The following is a 23704-nucleotide window of genomic DNA, read 5'->3' as shown; positions in this document are numbered from 1 at the left end:
GGCACGCTAGCTAAGGAATTCTGGGAGTTGAAGCCCACAAGTCATAAAAGAGCCAAGTTTGAAGACCCTTGAATTCCGTTAACTAAAATGCGAAGAACGAAGCGATCTCTCCTCTAGTTCCGCACTCCAAGGCTTGAAGCTCCGGCCTCCTGGGAAACTACGGACTTCCAGGAAACCCACCACTCAGGTCTCATCCCAGCCGGGGCTGCGAAGCAGGGAGAAAACCCTTTTGCCCCCAAAAGTTAAGCCTCGCTTTTTTCTATACGCGCCTGTCGGAGCGCTGGGTGAAATCCCCGCCTACGATTGCGGACTGGGGTAGTGGCGAGAGGGCCCGGTTGGAGAAGGCTGAGCGAAAAGTCATGCGCAGCCAGGACCCCCCCTCCACCCCCAGCCGCACCCCTTCCCGAAGTGACAGACACGCGAAACTCGCGCCCCGCTCGCGGAAAAGCTCTTTTCCGTGCAAAGCGGCTCCCTCTGAACCGCGCCTCTCTCGCTCTCCAGCCGATGGACCAATGAGGAGCGAGGTGGGCGTTGCCAAGCGCGGCTCCGTTGCCGAGAAATTTGTAGGAGCGAAGTTGCAAACGCTCCGAAGGGTGAGTAAGCGCCGCGCTCAGAGAGGCACATGATTGGCGCGGGAAGAGTGGCTGAGTTGGGGCACCCGCTGTCCGCGCGGCATCCTCCGCATCCCCGGGCGATCGCTGGCTCCCCCGATTCCCCAGCTCCTCTCCTATGGGGAGCCTCGAATGAGATGTATCGCTCTGGCTTCTGCTGCCAAAGTCACCGCGCTGTGATCGGACCCCCGCCGGAGAAGACGGATAAGATAGTCGCGGAGTCTCCGCCGCTGCTGCCTCCAGCAAACCAGAGGAACCGCGAGAAACGGTTTTCGAAACCCGCGGGCCATCGGGTCCACGAAACTTTCCAATCAGGGTGGCTTCGCGAAGCCGTGGGAAGAAATCTATTTGACGTTGGTCTGCTCGGAGATAGATGTCTTCGCTCGGGAATCTGAAAAACGAAGAAAAACAGCTAGTTTTTCCCGAAGAGGCGCGGGAAGCCCTACTGTGACAAAAACAGGACCGATTTTTAAAACTGAAGAATAGAAGGTCAAACAATCCCAAGAATCAGGCAGGAAACTCACCCACAAGTCTATGCCTTCCTGACTTGCAGAATTATTTTGAGGAGTTGGGGTTACTGTTTCCTCCATCTTTCTGAAATAAGAATAACTCCTCAACTCGTTTCCACTCTCACTTCTCTTCTCTCTCTGAAATGCAGGGTTTTTTTGTCCCCTTATGTTTGCCGTCTTCTTGTTTCCCTTCCTCTCAGAACTGAACTTTAGCACCCTTAACCCTTGTAGTTTATCCACTTCTCCTCCACGCTTCTCTGCTGGGTCTTCTCAAGGTTTGCCATGGCGTTGAACCCCACCATGCTCCCCACTAGCAACAGCTCCTCTAATGGGACAGGTGGACTGGCTGAGAACGGCAAACCCCTGACCATCCCCATGGTCATGTTCATTTTTGGAGTCGTGGGGAACCTCATAGCCATTGTGGTTCTTTGCAAATCCCGGAAGGAGCAGAAAGAGACCACCTTCTACACCCTGGTCTGTGGATTGGCTGTCACTGACCTCTTGGGGACTTGCCTGGTCAGCCCAGTGACTATTGCTACATACGTGAAACACGAATGGCCTGGTGGCCAACCCCTGTGTGAATACAGCAGCTTCATCCTCCTCTTCTTTGGCCTGTCTGGACTCAGCATCATTTGCGCCATGTCCATAGAGAGGTACCTGGCCATCAACCATGCCTACTTCTACAACCATTATGTGGATAAGAAATTGGCAGCGCTCACTCTTTTTGCAATCTATGTTTCCAACGTCCTCTTCTGTGCTATGCCAAGCATGGGTTTGGGGAAGACAAAGCTCCAGTACCCGTACACCTGGTGCTTCATAGACTGGCAGACAAACACGTCCAGCCATGCTGCTTTCTCGTACATGTATGCCGGCTTCAGCTCCTTCCTCATCATGGTCACGGTGGTCTCCAACATCTTGGTGTGCATGGCCCTGATCCGCATGCACAGGCAATTTATGCGGCGCACTTCCCTGGGGACAGACAATGCCACTAGCCGCCTGTCAGACTTTCGCCGGCGCAGGAGCTTCCGGCGCATGGCTGGTGCAGAAATCCAGATGGTCATCTTGCTCATTGCCACTTCTTTGGTCGTAGTGATTTGTTCCATTCCTCTAGTGGTGAGTAATCTGCTTATCCTTTTCTTTCCAATATCATCATTAATTTCCTTTAGAGGAACATTGTGGCTGCAACATTATGTTTCCTCCTTTGTAGTTGCCACACATGTAATCTAAAACGTTTTTAACCCAGAAAAAGCAAGGAGCCGAATCTACTTCCGTTTTTTTTCTTGACTTGATACTAACATTTAACACAACATACTAACAAATATTTTTGACCTGCTCTTTAGCTATTTACCTGCTCATAGAGCTGAGAAGATCCAAACTCAGCTTCATCATTGCCAATCTTGTAAAGAAATTCTTTACGGTCAATTTTAGCCTCATGCAAGAAAACAGTTTTAAGTTCCCTAAAATGTCAGGAGCTCTTGCAATATGCAAACAATCGACACACAGAATAATTGTGGCATATTACTTGATGTTAAAATAGTACCCCTTTACTTTCTTCAAAAGTACCATGGTGTTTTCAAGGAGTTATTTTTCAGATGCATAACTTTGCAGCTTTATATTCAATTTTTGCTACTTCATTAGGTTATTGGATAGACTGAATGATTAAAAATATAAGTAGCTTTCATGGGATGTTGTAGAAATACAAATTAAAGTGTGGCTTAATGTAGACATACTGAAATTGCAGAACATTTCTGCCAAAATGGATTATTATGAAATTACTTGCAGTTCAGTATTCATAGCATTAGCATAAGGTCCCCAGATACACTTAAGCAAACAAATGTTAAAGTATCTTTAATGATTAGAAATATGTATATCAGGTTAAAAGATTTAACAGTTTAATAAAGACTGGTTCCCAAATTTCTTTTTTCTGGAACTTTAAGAAGAAATAAAATTAATAGTGTTCTACATCAAGTAAAGCAAGATTTTTCCTGTGATGATGATAGGGCTATGACAGTTTCATGCAGTTATTTATTGTTGCATGGACAACTTAGATAACTGTTTTGTGCCTGGCTGTAGGCATTGATTTTTTTCCTGTTGACTCTAAGGAAGAGAGAAGGAGTAACAGCAGTTATGGGATTAGCTAAGATTTGCCCCCTCTTGTAAACTTTCTAATAAAATGCAGCAAGCTCCTTTTTCTTGGCAGGGATATATTAAACAACTGACAGGGCATGCTTGCTATTATCCTTCCCTTTATTCTGTAAGCTAAGTGGTACTTTGGAGAGGAACATGGAGAATACAGCTGGGCATGGTTGAGGGGGCTTCTTATAGGCAAGAGATAATCTAAAATTGCTTCCTAGCAGAGAAATCCATGACCAAGAGAGACTGGGCAAACCACAAGCTTGAGTTATTCAACTAAATGCTATAATTTTACTAGTTAGGCCAGTTTTGCTACATAATTAAAATAATCCAGCTATGCATACCTGGTCTGGGATATCAGTGCATTTTAAAAATAGTCCAGGTCATGTTCTTCAGTGTGTAACTGTACACTTTTCTATTGGTGTTTCTTACTGAGACTACATTTTGCTCCATGATCTTTGACTTAATACCACAATGAGTCCTGTTTTAAGTGGTGAAAGTAAACATAAAGGGTGGTCAGTAATTTCCTTACAAAAGATCTGGTAGCAAATTAAGGATAATTGTTTTCTTGTAGTGCTTGTTATCTTTTCAGATGGAAATAGCCCAGATGGGGGGATATGAAAAACAGACTCCTACAATTCAGAATCATCTTGCAAAATGAGAGTTCATGTGCAGCCTGATAACGACAAGAGGAAATTGTGCTTAATGAATTGTGTGTTTCTGGTGGGGAAATACTGTAGCTAAAATTGGGTTCACTTCCTCCTTTCACAGAAGTGTTTTTGGTTCTAATAATGTAATAATAACTCAGTCATTTTGATATTGTTGCAATAATGAGTTACCTGTTTCTTCCATCTATATATTCTAAATATCAGTTTCTGCTTGTAAAAGCTAAATGATGCTACACTACTTGTTTTTATTGCAACTGTTTGTTTACTTTATGAAAGGACTTAAATTTTCAATACTTTTAAACATGAAGAAACAGTTATACAGTATTATCACATTTATTTACAGTGCGAAGTGGTCAAGTCTACTTACTCCTCAGAAAGGATAAAAATAAGATATCCCTTGAGTTGTGTTCGACTTTGGGTGACTACATGGATATATTCATACAACTTTTGTCCTTTCTTTTTCTTTCATGATTTATATGGCTGCCCAACACACCCTCGCATTTATGGCTTGTGATTCCTTGCTTCAGGGACTTTTGTTTTCTAAGCTAGTCTATAGCACTGGTGGTCTTTCATCCAATTACTGATTAGATCTATATCTGTTTAGTTTTTTACAAGCTGAGTGAAGGTGCTGTTACTTCCTGATGTGACACACCCCTGGTGTGGGATTTTTTCAGATTGTGGCTAAGTAATCCTTAAAGTATTATCATAAACCCATTTGCTAGTTCACTTGGGGCATGTGCCTGTGGCTTCTGCTTTCCATAATAGATACCTCTAGAAGACTGGATTCATTCCTTTACATTTTTCAATCAGGCAGAAAAGAGCAATATTTTTTTCTAATAAGAGAGATAGTTTCCGTTTCATGCCTTTAATATATTCATTAATAGAAGAAGGAGAATCATTGCTCACACACCTTCTCAGCATTTCATAGAATGCTGGAAAGAAGGTTTGAGATGAGCACAAATGTGTAAGGCAAAGCAACATTTGTGACACCTCTGACTTTCAAATGTTGTGATTAAGACACCCAAGGGCAGGAATCGGTGGCCAAGTATCTGATAATTGTATTCACGGATACAAGTAAAGTACAAATCTCTCTGCCTAAAGAAGATGATAATGGATAAGAAAACACTTGTATATTAGTTGTGTTTCGTAGTGAAGAAGACTAAAAACATTTCATAAAACTTTAAATTAAATACAGTAAATGCTATGGAAACAGAAAACTGTATTGGATGTTTTTATTTGTTCCATTGGAGATCTTATTAAATCCAGCTGAGATCCAAACTGAAACAGAACATAAGAAATTATTGTCCAGACTGTCTATTGGAAACAGTAGTTAGATGCCAAGTTGGGACAAATAGTCACTTACATGCTTACGTAATACAGTTTAATACAGTTAAGTTGATTTTTCAATATATATGCTTAGAGGTGCTTACTTGATAACAGGAGAATCAATTTACTGCTGATTATTTATTTCAAATTAAAAGTGTTGTATTCAGTACAATGTTTATGTATCAAACAACATGGAGTCTACATGCTTTATCTTTGCAGTGAACCTGTGAAGAAGCTTAGAGACACTAGAAGAATATGATTTGATCCTCACCTGTCTGTTAAATGAATGAATGGGTATTTCAACATACCTCTGACTAGTCCAAATTCAGTATTGTCTGTGGGTAGTTATCTTTTTTTATATATATGAAGATGCATGTAGGCTGGTTCTGATAATACAGAGCAGGACTCTGGTGGGGATATGAAATTTTACAGAATTTTTGTATTGAAGGAAAGATGTTGCCTTCAAACACCTGACAAAAATGTTTCAGTAAACAATTTTTTTTCTATTATTTTTTTTTTTAAAATAAAAACAAAAGGAATGGAAAACAATGAATGTTATCATGCTCAATGTCTTGCTATTAGAGAGGGTTAATTGACTATGAAAGTAGTAAAATGGTAAGTAAACTTAATTTGTAAAACCCTCTGGCACTCATTTTGGAATCTGGTACCCTTTCATTTCCTAATAATCTCAGCAATGAAAGAATCATATAGAAACAAACTCTGCTGGGAAACTTGAAGAAAGTGAAAGCATGGGAAAACACATAGAAAAATAAAATGGGTTATTTTTACTTGTGAATTAAAACTGTCATAGACTCATTGTCAGGGCCCTTGTATGAATCCAACAGACTTCAGAGCTATATATAGGTTGTTTTCCCCTTGCTTTATGTTCACAATAACTTTTGAGGTTGACTCAATGAATTATCTTGCTGAACAGGAATTTGAACCCAGATTATATCAGTACACACAATTTATTTTGGTATAACACACTGGAGAACTGCAGTGCTGCTCTATGGGATTTTAAGTATAGCAGACCTAACCACCTGCCAGCTACTCATAGACTGGGCTGACTCAGTGAACTAGGCTAAATTAAAATAAATTGGAGAGTTTGTGATTCAACATGTCATGCACCCAGCCAGTGTCTTAAAATGTTATGTAAAACAGTTATGTTATGTTAAAGAAATATTAGTTTATTTATTTAGACATAGTATATTTTGTTAATCTAAATTTCATGTTCTGTTCATTGTTAACATTTAGAGTACTGACTGCCAGTGCATATGCGTCTTTGAAATTCCAGTGGAGTTTCCCAAGTACTGTACTTTCTGTAGTGAGATATGCTGGGAATCGATGCATGTCAGAAATTATGAATTTCACTCTGAAAGACATATTACCCTTATTTTCAAATATAATTCAGTGTTGGCTGTAATTATTTGTGGAAAGATCCGATATTTTATTACAGTGAAGATTATAGAAATTGGTGCAGGAACAGAACTGAACAGGGTCTTCATAATTTATTCATTTTAAATAGGAAAGCTTTGTATACATACTTCTTTAAAAACACTTCTATACCACCAATTTTTTTTTCCTATATTTAATTTAATCCCTACCCGTTTTCTCCTTCTTCCATGATGTAAACAATTACCTCCAATGAGTATCACCAATTTCAAATGACTGGGATTTTGGGGTACATTCACCTGGAGAGTTTTATTGTTATTATTTGAGGCACCATCAAAATTCCTAATAGCCAAGACATTCACAGAAGGCAAGTATGAGTGTGTTCAAAATGATAACATTGGAGACATGATTGAAGCCCAGCCCCCTTTATGTCTCAGGCCCTTTAAAAGAGCGGGAACTTTGTGGTGCCTTCTTGATTTTTGTATAAAATTAAAATAGATTGCCCTGTCATCAGAGTATAGGACTATTTTCTCCTTCCCAAGATTTTTAATGTACAGAAACTTTTCCTCCTATAAAAAAAAAATCTGTTTTTTGCATCTTAGTTTAGATGGCAAAGCCGTAGCAGTACAAGTTCTCTTAATATTAGGTAGATTAGAGTCTTTAATGTCCCTGACAAGTGGTAATGGATTGGGGACAAAGAGCCTGCTATATCCACTGTGCAAGAAAACAAGAAATGGGGTAAAATGAGTAAAATAAAATAGTTCCTAACTGACCTTTCAGGACATGGATCATCCACAAGATGTACCCCTTTTAGCTGGTTTGTATGCAGAGCCAATGCATATTTCAGAAGCACATGGAGCTATACAATTTAGCTGGGAAATTTATCGGTTAGATCTAGAAACAAGTTTAAAAAGTAAAAAGAAAAAAGAAACAGTTCTGGAAAAAGCTGCTTTTATCATTGCCCAGTAATCTGCATAGAGATGTTCATGTGGTCAGCAGAAGTCGTAGTCAAAAGAGCCATTGCCTGAATCACAGCACAAGCCAGGTTTGTGATAGTTTACAAGAAGTCCTCAATTTACAACCATTTTTTTTGCGACGATGGCACTGAAAAAAGTGACATACAACCATCCTCGCATGTACCACCATTGCAGCATGCCCACGGTCACATGATCAGAATTCAGGTGCTTGGCAACTGGCGTGTATTTACGACAGTTGCAACTTCCCGGGGTCATGTGATTGCCATTTGCAACTTTCCCAGCCAGTTTTCCATCAGCAAAGTCAACGGGGGAAGTCTGATTCATTTAACAACTGCAGTGATTTGCTTTAAAACAGAAAATGGCAAAAGCCAGCAAAATAAGTCATAAAATCGGGTGTGACTCTCTTAACTGTCTTGCTTAGCAATGGAAATTCTGGTCCCAACTGTGGTCGCAAGTTGAGGACTACCTGTGCTAAATAGGCACCAAGATCTTCTGGGCAAAGGTTAGTTTGTAAATTGTCTTCCTGCTTAATATTAACCAGCTGGCTATATAAAGTCATGTATCGGAATGCGATAGAGAGAATTTTATGAGGGTATGTAAAGATATTGTGGATAGCTCCTCCTTTGTTTGCTGTAGAAGGCAACTACTTTAAAAAAAAAACATTTTCTGGTAAGACATGCTTTAGGCGTGCACTTAGGAGGGAAAAATACTTTTTCCTGGATATCAGCTCATCCGAGGTTGGGGGTTGACTCATGATGTAGCCTGTTTCATAGTACTATTAGTAAGACTTCAAATTATGTATTGGGACCTAGATATGGGAGAGTGTGATCCGTGGGATTGTAGTCAGCCCAAAGTTTGTTCTTGGTGCACTCTGAGTTGTGCAGACGTATGGAAGACCGCCATCATGTTTGGAAGGAATCTCAGGACCTATTTCACACCCAGTTTGGGAGCTCAGGCAAATCAGATGGGGAAAAATGATATGTGAGAAAAGGGCCATCCTCCCCCAGGCTGCATTTCGATAAAAAAAGTTGCTGTCCTATTTATTGAGTAATCAGAAATTGACTCCTAAATACAAACATACCCCGGAATCAAGTTCATCTGACACTCTTCTTTCCTGAAACTGAGATGAATTTATTTTGCAAGTATTTAGAAGCTGGTGGTTAAGCTGTCATGTTTGGGATTAGATCCTGATTGTTGAAAGCAGGCAGCAGGTAACTTTACAGTAGAGGATAGTTCTGTCTTCCTTGGACTAGATAAAAAAAATGGAGAGCTTTGGTTGAAATCATCTGAGAACTTTAACTGGGCAAAGCTGATCTGCTAATGCAGAGGTGGGCAAGCTGAGCTCTTATATTTTTATTGAATTAACCTCAAATCTGGGTTCTGACCTGGTTTGCCCATATCTTTATTCCAGCTCACCTGTTTTCAGGATTACAGCATTGAAAGGATCAGGGCTTCTGACCTGAATTAGGTGTAGCTTGCAAAACACTTACATAAAGCTTCTATTCAGATCACCTCAGGCAAAAACAGAATCTATGCCAAAGTTAACTGGGCCCACAATAATTGCATGTGTATATTTTAAGAGGATAAAGGAGAAGTTTTTAAACCTGCTACTATCCAAACTATTATCATTACTTCAGTTTATTATTGCATCAAATGTAAAGGATTATGAAAGGCAGAGAAGCTTAACTAAGGAAGACGTAATACAGGTAATCCTTCTCTTATGACCACAATTGGAACTGGTACTTCTGTCACTCAGTAAGGCAGTTGTTAAGTGAGTTTTCACCACGGGTAAATGAATCACTATGTTCATTAAGTAAATCTGGATTCCCCAATGTCTTTGCTTGTTGGAGGCTGGCTGGAAAGGTCTCATGTCACCCCCACAATGCTGCAATTGTTGTAAATGCCTGCCAGTTGCCAAGCATCTAAGTTTTGATCATAGAACTGCCAGGGATGCCTGGAAATTTTAACTGTAATTACTGGTTGTGAGTCACTTATTTCAGCACCATTGTAACTTCAAGCAGTTGCTAAACTAATGTGTCAATGCTGCAAATACTGTATATTCTTGCTTTGACAATATGCAGAACTGTTTGGTATTTTTGGAGTTAATGCAGAGCATAAGAGAAAGGAAGGAAACCTTTGACCTTCACACTAATTGGATAATGTGACATATGGCAGCTAATTTAGGGAGGGAACATGCTGATAATCTAAGAGAATTTAGATCTTAGCAAAAAGCTTTATGCCTGTGCCTACATTTTGAAGCAATAAAAGACTTTTAGGGAAATCAATGCCTGGAAGTTCTTTGAAGTGTTTCATTAGCCGGAACCGTAACAGAATGGTCGTAAGTTGATATTCATTTTGTGGATTCATTTTTTTTTAAAGTTTCAGCATGAAATACTTGAATTAATATATGTTAATATAAAGTGTAAGATCCAAATATCAATATGAGAAGACTAAGTAACGTGTTCTTTGGTAACACTTTTCTTCGAATTTTGGAGGAATAAACAATAGTAGCATTCAGGGGTAAACTGTAAAAGTGTGGCAATTCCAACATGGATGAAGCCCAGAAATCTATTTCAAGAATCTAGCATTCTAGTAATACTTCTGAACTGTGGAATTATTTCAAAAATGATGCCTGTTTTTAAAATTCATCATAGGAATTATATATATCCATCCCCCTTCCTACCCACGGCTACAATTAGTATTACATTTGATTAAAGTAAAGACTATCTCAAATAGAATTTGACTCCTACCCATCATATTGTTGCCAGGCAGTAGAGAAATAGTTGTATAGTTCTTCATTTGTTTGATTTCTTATCTTGTCCTGGAATTTCTTGGGTCTCTCCCAATTAAAGTACTAATCAGATCTGATCTCACTTAGTTTTGGGCGGAGCTTTCTGGAAAAAGTCTGTGACGATTCGTTCCTGTATTATTGCCAAGCAAAATACATGGAGGCATCTATGAAGTCACCAAGCATTGAGCTTGGTTTGAAGGAAGCTATGTTGCAATGTGTGTCAGATTTTGCTCCTGCTATGGATTTCATTTTCTTGCTTTAGGCTGTTGTTTATGCAATTCTTGTGGGTGAGTGGGTGGATCCTATCGCCGTCAACTTTACCATTTGTACTGATTAAGTTGCAATTAGATCAACCAAATCTGATGGTAAGAAGGGATTCAGTAGAACTTTGCTTTCTGATGTGGAGATTTGTTTCCCTGAACCACTTCCCAAACTGAAATGCTATATCTTGTTGGGAAGGATGTTTGTTTGTTTGATACTGGCTCAACTTTCTGATAAAAAGTGAAACTTTTGAATTTCTCTCTAGCTGGTTTCTATTGTGATCCATTAAACCAGTAGTTTTTAAACTAGGCAACTTTTAAGATGTGTGGACCACAACTCCCAGAATCCCTAGCCAACCATGCCGACTGGAGAATTTTGGAAATTGATGTCCACACAGCTTAATGTTGCCGAAGTTGAGAAACATTGAGGTAAGCCATTACAATGCAATGGGTATTCAGTCAACAGAGGATTCACATTGCTAGAAGACCTGTACATCAGAAGGCTTTTAAATGTAATGTACTTATTGTTTGTGTACAAGTGGGATTTAAACCATGAATCAATTTCCCTGGAATGGCCTTATGAAATGAAGCAGAAATCACTGTATCAGAAATTTCATTAGTGCAGAAAAGAAAAGAGGAAGCTATCTATAACATAAGAAATTCAGATCAGCTCTTCTGGCCACAGTATCATCTTCAGAAATAGTGACAGTTGCTTAAGCATGGATCTGAAAGAAACTAAGAACACTATCTTACATTTGGCCCTGTATAAATGTAAAGAAAGCTCCAGAATCCTTTGTTTGGGATCTTTTGTGTTGGCGGTCTTGCTTTCCCCATATTATTTTATCTTGAGACTTGTCAGTTATTTATTAGACAGTACAGTACAGTATTTATCACTCATTTAAATATGATTATGAACTGTTATATGCCAAGGCATTATTATTTGTCTATTTAACTCAAGGAAATGACTTTTTCACATGACTTTTACACATTCCCTGTTAATTATCAAATTATTAATCTATCTGTTAAAGATCAGGCAGGTTGATAATCACTCTGAAGAATACAGTTTGTAGGCTTACATAGGACAACTGCAGAACATTTGATAATTCCCAAATTGGGTTAGTTTCACCTTCCATGATTCCTACCTAGTATAGCCATAATTTTCAGCCGGCTTGAACCATGGCAGCTGTACAACATCCCTCAAAATAGGGGAATCTGCCATAAGGTAAAAAGGAGGAATTTCTACTGGTTCTTCCCATATTACTTTTAGCCTTGATCAAATTAGTCTTCCATGTAGTAATGTTAGATTTTCCCAAACATTGAAGCTCCATCTTCAATGAAACCCCAAAGAAAGAAAGAATAGCCCAGAAATCATATAACTTTAAGATAAAATGTAGCTTTTGTAGGGAGAGAGGGAGGAATTTGGTTAATCTTCATCTTAATTTCTTTTATCAATGTGCAACTAGTCAGTGCAAATACTCCATTGGATTGGACTGATTTTCAGAATTGGGTGTATCTTCAATTCCTGTTTGTTGGGAATTGCAGGTATGTAGTCTTTGGCAAGCCTCTTAATAGTTCCTTCATTTTCCCCACTGAAAATGTTAATTGCAAAGAATTGCAAAGAAGCGTAGGCGAAGAATTACTTCCCCAGGTCATTGTTTTTGAGATGTCTACCTCTATGGAACATTTCTTGTAGCAACTGGTCTACTGAAGAAGAATTGAGCTTTTGCTGTGGAATTTCTGTGAGGGCTTAAAGGGCCATATTCTATCACAAATGATGGAAAATGTTTTAAAAAATTGTCTCACCATTAACTAGTCTCATTGAAAAGAATGTAGAGATTTCCAGAACACTATTTTGGATTGTCTAACCTAAGCTATACTAATAAATAGACATATAGATAAATTAATAAAAGTTAATTACTACTTCAGTTGGTACTTTGAATTAGATGAAAGACCTGTACATTCAATTTGCATATTCTAATCTGTTCAATTAAATTATTTTTGTTTATTTTTGTCATCACTTTTATCTTATATAACACCAAATGTTGGGTTTGATCCCACGATTCAGAACAAGATTTTATAGTAATCAACTGTCTTACTTCTTTTTCATGCTTTCTCAAATTAGATAGCAGGAAAGAGAAGAAACTACTAGAAATGTAGTTATTGTGCCATCTAGTGGTTATAAATCTGATCATTTATATTCAGCCCATTAAATTTCTGGTCAGTTGATCTGCAAAAATATAATTGGACTCAATCAACTCACGTACAAGATCTAAGAGTCATATTTAAAGAACAAGAAATCTTTTAGCACATAAAGATTAATAAATGTACATTTCAGGTGGTATCAGTATAACTCAATTATTAAAATTCGAAGTGCTGTAATAGCATTAGGTAATATTTGCTTATCCTGAAAGTTGCAAATATGAAAATGAATGAGAAAAGCATGCTGGGAGGATTGTTCTTGGATATATATGTTCATAAAATTAATTGCAATTACAATGATTTACAGTTTAATAAAAACCATTGATTATTAGAAGAAATGTTCTTTCTCATTCCTTGCTATGGTCATGTGCCAGTATCCACATATCCCTATAGGAATGTGAATTCCAGTTCTTTTGATTAGCATAGGTATCCATGATTTAGTATGAAAGTTTATAGCCTTAGTTAAAACAAATATAACATACTCCATATTTTCTAATACTTAAAAGATTCACAAATATTATTGTTTTGCCTGTAAGGAAGGTACATATGGATGATGACAACCTATACAATGAGTGGGAGGAAAGCGTGGAAGCCTTTTCTGTGCAGGTTTGCTAGTCTAACTCCAGTGTCACAACCAGCAAAGTGAAGATCATGCTTTTATTTTCAAGTCTCAACTCAACTAAACTCAACTTTGAAGTCTCAACTCAAGCAACTCCAACTCTCAAGCTTGAGAGCAGAATGCCTGGTTTCAGGGACAGGAATATAAATAACCTTTGCATGCTGTTTTACAAACCTCGGATTATGCGATTGAATAAGCACTGAGCCCAGTGCTGTGGGGAATTTTGTTAAAGGGATTCCAAATTATTGTTCTAGCCAAATATTGGGATAACTATAGGAAAGGAGAATTCACCAATGTAGTTTTCTAACCTGCTATCTGCTGAGAGCCAAACCTGATACGTCTTCAAGAGCTTGAGACCAAGTTAGACTGGGTCTCCTAGCAAGAGGGAGTGTGTCAGGTTTGGCTACTTGGTCTCAAGAGCAGGCAGACAGAGAAAACCCATTGGTGGATTCTCCATCTCCAGTACTGGAGAATGCCTGGTTGCAGGGACAGGAATATAAATAACCTTTGCATGCTGTTTTACATGGAGTACATCCAGTAATATTTTAAAGTAAATATAGTTTCTTTTTGGGAAAGAAGTATTTTATTTCCAACATGGTGAAGTACAAAAGGCTGAGAATGGGAGCAGAAAGATCAGCATTTTTACATGTTGTACTTACAGGCAGCTGTGGTAGATATTGCTGTTTGCATAACTTCACCTAGCAAGAGTTTAGATTTGAAACAGAGCTTAATCTGCAGTTTACACAGCAGTCATACTGGATCAGAGGCTGCTGTTTTTGAGCACTCAAGTGCTTATTTTCTCCACTGCTGCAAAGCACTGGACAGTCCTGAAAACTCCATCATTATTCAATTTTGTGAATTACAAATTAAAAGAGTTCCTGTTTTGGAAAATAAATAAATAAAAGGAAGGGCAGTTAGGTAGACTCTCCCACTTCTGGTATTTTTGATCTTGGAACTTCCCATTGCTGAAGAAGCCAATCTCTGAAACTTGTAGGCAAGAAATGGAGAAATCCCCTACCGGATCCTCTCCTCTGCAGTCAGCAATTTTCCTCCAGCCTGGGAGATGGAAATGGCATATCTCACAGTCCTTATGTGCCCTTCACAACTGCAACCCAGACTTAGTTGCTAAAGTCCAGCTTACTTCCCAGATGCATACCCTTGGAATATGATTCAGAAGTCCTTTGAATCTTCCACACAGGACCTCTCTGTCATTCATTAAAGTCACCCAACTTTTTAAGGACTTCTGCAGGGGTTTTGGGCTTGTATGAAATGCAAAATTTCGAACATTTTTTGACATATGCAGACTCCATTTCATATGCAGTACAGTGATCAATACTTTCAAGTTGTGTTGTGCTAACAAGCACATGCTAATTTTTTAAAATTATAGAGGAGTCTGGAAATCTGTTTCAGTTAGCAGGCTCACAAATTAGGGCTGGGCAAAGGATTTGAAAGAGCTGCTTTGCAACACACAAGCACACATACAAATCACGTTTTATTGTATCACTAAAGCAGTCATGTCTTTTGCAAGGCTCAGGTGTCGACTTCTGAGTCTGGCTGTCTGTCAAAGGACACAGGAGAAATGCAGCATATCAATGCCACGCAAAATGGGCATTGATGTTTTTCGGGACTTTTGTTGTTTTTAATGTGGGTAGTATCTAATTTCTTTGTTCATGCAACTAAATTCAGCAGGAAATAGTATTTCTGATATTTGGTAAATTGCTGTAGAATTTGAGTGGAAAGCATTGAGGATCACAAGAAAGAGTTTGGGGTTATTTTCAGCTTCCAGGTCGAAGGTTCAGTCTCTACACAAAAGCATCTAAATTTTAAAAGATGCTTTTTCCCCCCAAAAAAGCAACTGGACTTTGTTTTCACTTGAAGACATTTTGCTTTTCATCCAAAAAGCTTCTTCAGTTCTGAAGAAACTTCTTGGATGAGGAGCAAAATCTCTTTTTAAGCAAAAAAACCAAGTCCAGTTGCCTTTTGGGGGGGAAAAAGCACCTTTGGGACACCATGACTGAGAATCTCCATAAACATCTAAAATTTAAAACTTTTTGCTGAAACAAGAACCAGTTTGGTCCAGTCGCTAAGGCATGGGTTAGAAACAGAGAGATTGTTAGTTGAAGTCCTGCCTTAGGCTTGGACGAATCATTCTCGCTCATCTCACAGGGTTGTTGTTGTGAGGGAAATAGGAGAAGGAAACAGTGTTAGATGTTAGCTCTTATTGTTTATAAAATTAATAAAGACAAAATATAAATAAAATAAATAAACCAATCAACAAGCCACCTATGGAAACGGTTACATGGGCTTCACTTTCCACGGACATGGGCTTCACTTTCTCCTGTGCATTTGTTAAAACTATTCATGGGATTACAGCCAGCATTTTTGTAATATATTTTAGCAGGACTTGCCAAAGTGGCAGCAAAGACTGTCAAGAGCCTGAGTACTGTGCATTATCATGTTCTTTATATGAAAAAAAAAAGAAGTTCATTCCAGGGAAGCTGTCTGTCAAGAAAATAACTTTTAACAAGCTACTACAGGCAAACTTTGGAAGATATTAAAAAAGCAACAACTTTTTCTTGAATGTTCCAGTCTTCCAGCAAAAGCTGTGTTCTAACCTCAAAGAATCCATAGTTCTAGGCCCATCCTTGAAAGAAAATTTGCCTGTGAGGTAGAAAAATAGCTATAATTTTATTTCCAAACATGTATTTATGGGGGTGGGCTGGCAATGGGTAGTGGGATTAGAGCTTTTAATGATTGGCTGGATCTGCCAGAATGGCTCATGGGCATATTTTGTGGTTCCTTGCACATCCAACACACTTAATAGCAGATTTGGTTATAGAAGGAAAAGAATTTGTTATTAAATGAAAATGAAAACTCTGAAAAACCTCTGAGCTCTAAATTCAGGATTCAGAATACAGTAGGGACAGCAAGTTTTTCAGAAAATAATTCACAAAAGGTTAATTGACCTTTGAGTGTTCTGCTAACTTAGATAAACTGAAAAAGGGGAAAGGTCTTTTATCTCTATTTGAAATCAAGTGGCTAGAAATTTTTTCCCATTCTGAAAATAGCTCCCATCTGACATTGCAGAATGCCATGTACTTTACCCATTCTCCCATCTCCCTTCCTGTTATAACAGTCAGATGCTAAGCCAACTCTTAGTCTTGAAAAGTCAGCCTGGCCTTCAGTCATCAAATTATGAATAAAGTTTATTTACACATGTATTCATTCCTTCTCCAGGTACGTGTCTTTGTGAATCAACTGTACCGTCCAGATGTAGTAAAAGACATTCAGCAGAACCCAGATTTACAAGCTATCCGTATAGCTTCGGTGAACCCCATCCTGGATCCATGGGTCTACATTCTGCTGCGCAAGACAGTCTTGAGCAAAGCTATTGAGAAGGTCAAGTGTCTTTTCTGCCGCATAGGTGGGGCTCGCCGGCAGCACACAGGCAACAACTGCAACTGGGCCGATGGCCGCCGGACCTCCTCTGTCACAGCCAGCCACTCACCCTCCTTCATCTCCCGAGAGTTAAGGGAGATCAGTAGCACTTCACAGACTCTGCTATACCCGCTGGAGCCAAGTGAAAGGACGGTCGGTGACCGAATGCTGTTACCGGGAGCCAGCAGCTGTCTTACTCAGTCAGATACTACATCTATAAGGACCTTAAGGAGTTCAAACACCTCAGACTCCTCGCAGGGGCAAGAGTGTGAGAATACCTTTTTGGTGAGTGAACTAAAGCCTTGTGGTAGTAACACTCCTAAAGGCAGCTCCCTTCAAGTCACTTTTCCCAGTGAAACTCTGGACTTGTCAGAGAAGTGTATATAAGCAGTAGAAAAAAGTAAGAGACAATTGGTCCTTAAGCCAAGCAGGCAGGAACTGATACAACAGAATATACAAATGCCCATCTTTGCCATCCATTCTGTTGACCTAGCTAAGGCATATACCTGAAGCTTATCTGGATTTCCCTATCCTATGCTTGGGGACAAAATAGCCATTTAGGGCAAGATGGACTTGGAAATGTGCATCAGGCAGGAATCCATGTGAGACATTGAACTAGTCACCATCAGAGTTAAGCATCTTCATTTGCAGCAGTTACATCTCCCTTAAGGTTGGTTCCAAGATGCGGCTGCTGGATCTTTCCTGTTATGTGATAAGCACAGGTTTCTGCAGGGATTTATTGCCCTAGAGAATCATCCTCTGCCATCAAACCCTGCCAAAGTAACAAAGGAATGTACTGGTGTCTGAAGCACAGGCGGCTGCTTGTTGCCTTAACTTGCCCTGGGAGATAGGATTGTTTTCACAAAGTTTGTGTTGGAAAAAGTCACCAATCTTCTCCATCTGTACATGACTGAAGCATACTTATTCCACTCCATCCTTCCCTCCTGGTTCATAGTTCAGAGAAATTAATTGCAAGATAGTTGCTAACGAAGGAACAAACTGGTCCAGTGAATATGGAACTGATAAATCTCTCTATGGGGTGAAAAAATGTGAATTTTCTGGCTGAAATATTGTGACTGACTGTATTTAAGGAATGTATATTCTTCTCTGTGAGAAGGTTAATTATTAATACAAAGTATAGAAAAAAATAATATGGTCAGCCCCTCCTTTCTTCTTAATGTAAGTTGTTAAATTTTGCATTAGATTTTTCAAATTTGCAGACTCAACAGGCCAGACGAGAGCTGATTGATGAGACCAGTCGAGGAATCTGGAATTACATGGAAATACGTTTTGATGCCACTATAGGAATAATAAAAGCTTTATGTTTTTAAAATGTTTCTCATATTTTCTTAAGTCTTCTTTTGAGTCGAGCTTGACTTAGTGACTTCATAGACAGAGCTATAGAGCTGCACATCCTTAAAAATAAATTTTAAAAATGTACTGTGAATTTCTCTTCAAAATGCAATGGTTCCTAGCTAAGCTAATAATGCAGTTCTGTTAACATCTGCTATGTATGGATGCCCCAGTGAGGCATTAGTCAGAAGTACATCCTACAATTAACGATTCTTGCTGATTTAGGCACTTTTCACATGTGTGCAAAATCAAAGTCCAAAACATGCATCCAGTCAACATCCTCTTTACTTAATTCAAAATGTGTTTGCTCAGAGATATTTCAGAATTTAGTAGAAGAAAGCACCTTAAAAGATCATAATCTTAGGGCTATCTTATGTCGCCAATTGTACAGCCACTGCTCTTTGTATACTTACGGCAACTCCTAGGTTTACTATGAATGTTAACACATATACAAATGAGCAACACATCAGGCTTTGCATTATCAATGTCCATATAGGAATTGGCAGCTGTACATGGCATTACCATTCTCGTAAGCATCCTGTTGAAAGATTTTTCTTATCTTCTATACAGTCCACTCTATTTATATGAAGATATTGTTGCCAAATGCTTACGTGAGCAATATTTTTCCATTTATCCTTGCTGTAGTTACAATTTACATCAGTCTTCCCCAGCCTGTATTAAACTGATCAAGATTTTCAAACAACCAGCTTTGTTGGCTGAGAATTCTAGGGGTTGTATATCCAAGCATTGGGAGGTGGGACTGCTATAGAAGAAATGCAAGAAACTCCAAATATGTTTATTGTGCACACCGATGTGCAAGGTATTCTAGAGATGGTTGTTTCAGAATGTATGTTGCAATTATCCATTTTCAGTTGTAATGAATTTGGAGCATGAAAAACTATACCATTGTTTTTGTGTCTTTTCAGTTATTTCTAACATTTGTTACAGCAAATATTGTAGTTTGCACTAATGCTTTTGGAATAAAGAAAGACTGTTTTAAAAATCAATTTAACTGATTTGGGGACTAGAACTGAAAAGAAAAAGCAATTACTATGATGTGATCTATTTATTAAAAACAATGACATATAAGATTAGAAAAACATTAGCCATAAAGTTTTTCTCAATTAAAAAAAAAGCTCTAACGCCACTGGAAATTTATGTTTTTGTATGCCATGTTCAAAGGATTAGATTTTTGTGTTCCAGTGTTATCCTGTATTGATGTTCAAGGTCTGGTTTTTGTCAAGGAAAAAGCATCTTCTGTTGCTTATTATGGTTTTCATGTAAATTGCTTTCCATTGGAATCAGAATTTTGAGGCTGAATTTCAGAGATGGCTTATGAAACTGGCTGTCCTGGCACAAACCTCTTTTGGAAATCATAATTAAATGCAGATATGCCAACTGGGTAAAGAAATTGGTGTGAATCTGTGCCTGCTTACTCATCCTTAATGTAACTTCATGGGAAGGCCCTCACATAATCATAAACCCAGCACACACAATTTCTAAACAGTAATTTAGAGGCAGAAAATATAGAATGCTCAGCCCTAAAGATATGGTAGCATTCAATAAAAGACTTCTGTGTTTCACCCCATAAATTCTTATGTCCAGAATTGTGTACAGAACTGGGATTCTTCTTGAGTTATATCAACCAAGCTCACTGAATACATCCATTCTAGATTTCATAGATTTACACACAAATTTTGTTCACACAGGAAAAAGTTTGGTTACAATACAGGAATAGTCACCAACAGTTTAGGCATGCCAAGCATAACCCAGCATTGGAAATTAAGACATAACAAAAAACAAACTAATAAGTTTGAGTGCTTCGTGAAATTATTCAGTAAAGCTACATATTGGGAAGGAAAGCCTTGACATGGGGTTTCATCCTACTGAACAGTTTTTATTACTGAACAAAAACAGCATTCAAGATGGACAGAAAAAGCCTGAATCTACGCTATTTATATTCAATCTGGATTCCAATTCCACAAAGTGCTTCAGACCATGCCATTGCGCAAAAGTCCCCAGTCTGCTATTTAAAGCATCCTTTTCCAGAAATAGGGCTCAGCTGCCAAGACAGACACACAATCCTGAGGAAAGACACAGCCCCTTTAAAGAGCTATAAAGTTCTAGAACTGCACACCCATCTCCTCACCCACCTGCTCCAAAAATGCCTTTCTTGAATCAGGTCAGAGCTATGGCTGTCTTCTGTAAATGCTGTGGCAGTGATTTCATTTTCTAGTTGTTGTTTTTTTGTAGGATGTAGTACAGGTAGTCCTCAACTTATGACCATAATTGAGCCCAACATTTGTGCTAAGCAAAACAGCTGTTAAGTGAATTTTGCCATTTTACGACCTTTCTTGCCATAGCTGTTAATAATAAAAAAGTTAGAAGGGATCTTGGAGGTCATCTCAGGCAGGAAACCCTACACCATTTCAGACAAATGGCTGTCCAATCTCTTCTTAAAAACTTCCAGTGTTGGAGCATTCACCACTTCTGGAGGCAGGTTGTTCCATTGGTTAATTGTTCTGTCAGGAAGTTTCTCCTTAGTTCTAGGTTGCTTCTCTCCTTGATTAGTTTCCATCCGTTGCTTCTTGTCATGCCTTCAGGCGCTTTGGAGAATCACTACACCGCAATCAGCATAAATATAAGTCAGTTGGCCAAGTCTCTAAATTTTGCTCATGTGACTATGGGGGATACTGCAAGAGTCATAGGTGTGAAAAATGGTCATAAGTCACTTTTTCCACTGCTGTTGTAACTTCGAATGGTCACTAAACGAACTGTAAATGGAAATATTGGAATTATGTATATATATATATACAGGTGGCTAAAACAGTCTTGAATAAAAGGCAGAAAAATTTCTTCCATGACAAAGACTTAAATAGTCTATGTCCAAGGTTTGATTTGTGTGGCAATTTATGAAAATTACATTTATGAAAAATTTTTCATATGAATCTGGATGAGGATGAGGGCAAGACAGAAAAACTAATGATCTTCAAACACTGCTTCAAATGATTATAACCAACTCTGTAAAATGTACCAATTGTTCCTGCTGGACTAATACTTCCTCTGCTTTAAGAAATTTATTGAGGCCACCAACAAAGCCTCTGGATTAAACCTAGGAAATGCTATGCATAGAACTTATTTGTAAGAACTAGACAGGAATTGCCAGATTTACCATAAGAAGCATAATTATACACATACTTTTCTCCCCACTGAATATTCCAGAAAGGCATCAAACATGGATTAAACAAGACTCTAAAGAAGCAGAACAAACTGTCCCTAAAAAGAATGTTTTTGTGGTTCCCCCCTCTTTGCATTTCTCATCTTAAGTGATGGCTTAGACATATTAATTTATCCACAGCATTTTCATACTGCCCATTCACAGGATTTTAGGATGAATATCCATTACACAAGCAAAATACTAAAAGCTCTGTGATTTTTTTTTTTTACAGCATGTTATGTTTTATTTTAGGATTGAAATAATCCTTTAAAAAGAATTTATAAAGTCAGATTGCAACATTATCCTCCAATAGACATGTTTAAATATGCACAATTTCAATTATATTATTTTAAATTGCTGTTAGAAATTGCTTCCACTGCAGTTCATCTTTCTTTTTTTTCTTTGATTAAAGATTAAAATCAGTACACAGATTTTTCTCAACAAGATACAGATAGACTTCATTTAATATCCATTGTTCACTGACTGTTTGCAATTCCTGATCCCAACTAAATAAGGAATACCTGTATCTTTATTAAAATAATCCCTCTTTAAAAGTTCATAGTGGGAAGCATAAAGGCCACCTTATGATTCATGAATATACAGTATTTTATAATTGGATTTGGAAAAACAAGGAGAATATCTTGTGTTCAAAGCAGCATCTGAGAACTACATCTGAGAGTCTCTACATTAAGATAACAGAATGACCTTGACTCAAAAGACTATAGACTGAAACATGTTCGGCACATTCCGTACCACAACTGTATAAGCATGTGAAATTTTTGCCTCATCCCCTGCTTTGCTTTATCACAGTAAGAACAGATGTAAGTGAATTGCTAGCAAGCTTACAAAGCCATTCCAGTTTTGTAATTCTTGGCAGTGTAAATATATACAGACCCAACACTTCCAGTTCCTATTTTCAAAGCCACTATTTCCAGACATGCTATGTTCTGTTTTTTTTTTTTTTTCTATATTGAACACCAAGTTTCTACAATGGAGATGCCTTTTGGGAGGAGGATTCTACTTCACCTTCCATGAACCTCACCCATCATCCTCATGAGCCATGCTATCTGTGGATTGTGGGACCTGTAGGCCGTGGCATTAGGAAGGTGCCAAATTTGCAAAGGTGTTGTTCAAAGTAGCATTCAATCTGGGAAGAACAGCAATGAAATTACTGATGTTCAGTTTTCCAAATTCTGCCTCCTCTGGCCCTACAAGACACATTGTCGCTGTTTAATGTGATGGAATGGGGATCTCCACTACTCAGTGACTCAAGAATGGGAAGCAAGTAGAACAGCAACAGCCACTCCTCATATATATGGCTGTTACAGGAAGGGGCCATATGGATTATCGTGCTTTGATAAACACAGAACCGTCAGGGAGCGTTGTAGACTCCTCTTGTTCGGTTACGGTCTCAACAGTCCCTGAAGCTGATACAATCACTACATTTTTAGAGGTTGAAGTGTTTTTTTCTTTTTCAGCAATGGCAGAACACACAGCCAAGATCTCATCACTTTCAAAGTCATAATCTGGAATTGGCTCCTCCAAAGTTTTGTTCTCAGCCCCCTGTGTTCCTGTCTCAGTTTTGGTTGCTTTTTTCTGTTGTTGTAATTTTTTTGCCCAGGAAAGATCTTCGTTCCACAATTCAGAGTTGAGTGGATAGATATGCAAGGCAATCTGAAAACTTCGAATAGCCTGTAAAAAAAAAAAAAAACAAGCATGGAAACATAGCCATTATTAGCATCTGCCAATCCATCAGTACTTTCATGCCTTGAAAGAGTTAAGAGACCTATTATGGAACTGTGTTGAGATCTAGTGGGATTATATAGATTCTTCTTATAATACAAAACCTGATCTTTTTAAATGTGCGGATCTGGTTTGATCCCGTTTGAAACACATACAGCGTATTCATTGGTAGCTTTGGTAAGTGGTTCAAGTATTGGATTTGAACTGGGTTTATTAAAATTCAATTCAACATATCCAAGGCGAGCACTGAATGCTATCTTGAGCTACTGGAGGAAAGATTAGGAAGAAATATAATAGCCAAAGAAATATATTTTTTAAATAATTACATTTATTCATTTTGCAAGCTCCAAACTGGGTCGGTCACGGGGACAAGATATTTAGTCTTTATTCATTTTGTTGTTTAAATTATGTACTTCTTACAAAAATGATTATGTGCTGAATATGGTACTTAATTTTAACTAGTAAGTC

The 23704-nt window shown here is 38.3% G+C and overlaps 2 protein-coding genes across 4 annotated transcripts in view; one reads left to right on the top strand and one right to left on the bottom strand.

The window, feature by feature from the left end:
- Positions 1-521: 521 nt before the first annotated feature.
- Positions 522-19687, top strand: PTGER4 (prostaglandin E receptor 4). The gene is made up of 2 exons (XM_039331810.1): positions 522-2233; positions 16723-19687. The coding sequence occupies exons 1-2, from the start codon at positions 1403-1405 to the stop codon at positions 17308-17310; spliced, it is 1419 nt and encodes a 472-aa protein (XP_039187744.1). The 5' UTR covers positions 522-1402; the 3' UTR covers positions 17311-19687.
- A 2211-nt stretch (positions 19688-21898) lies between these two features.
- The window catches only part of TTC33 (tetratricopeptide repeat domain 33), a 39614-nt gene continuing 37808 nt past the window's right edge, over positions 21899-23704 (bottom strand). For all 3 annotated transcript variants that reach the window (XM_039331805.1, XM_039331806.1, XM_039331807.1), the window contains one exon: positions 21899-23185. In XM_039331805.1, coding sequence (XP_039187739.1) covers positions 22838-23185 — 348 coding nt within the window. In that variant the 3' untranslated portion in view covers positions 21899-22837. The remainder of the gene's footprint in view (positions 23186-23704) is intronic.

Source organism: Crotalus tigris, unplaced genomic scaffold (assembly GCF_016545835.1).
Source record: "Crotalus tigris isolate CLP2741 ecotype Arizona unplaced genomic scaffold, ASM1654583v1 scf7180000024438.1716836, whole genome shotgun sequence".
Classification (NCBI taxonomy): domain Eukaryota; kingdom Metazoa; phylum Chordata; class Lepidosauria; order Squamata; family Viperidae; genus Crotalus; species Crotalus tigris.
This window is presented reverse-complemented; position numbering and strand designations above follow the sequence as displayed.

Excerpts from the sequence above, each read along its gene's own strand:
- PTGER4 (XM_039331810.1), top strand. The coding sequence starts at position 1,403 with ATGGCGTTGAACCCCACCATGCTCCCCACTAGCAACAGCTCCTCTAAT. Across the intron at positions 2,234-16,722 it reads TTTGTTCCATTCCTCTAGTG|GTACGTGTCTTTGTGAATCA; the intron begins GTGAGTAATCTG and ends TTCCTTCTCCAG.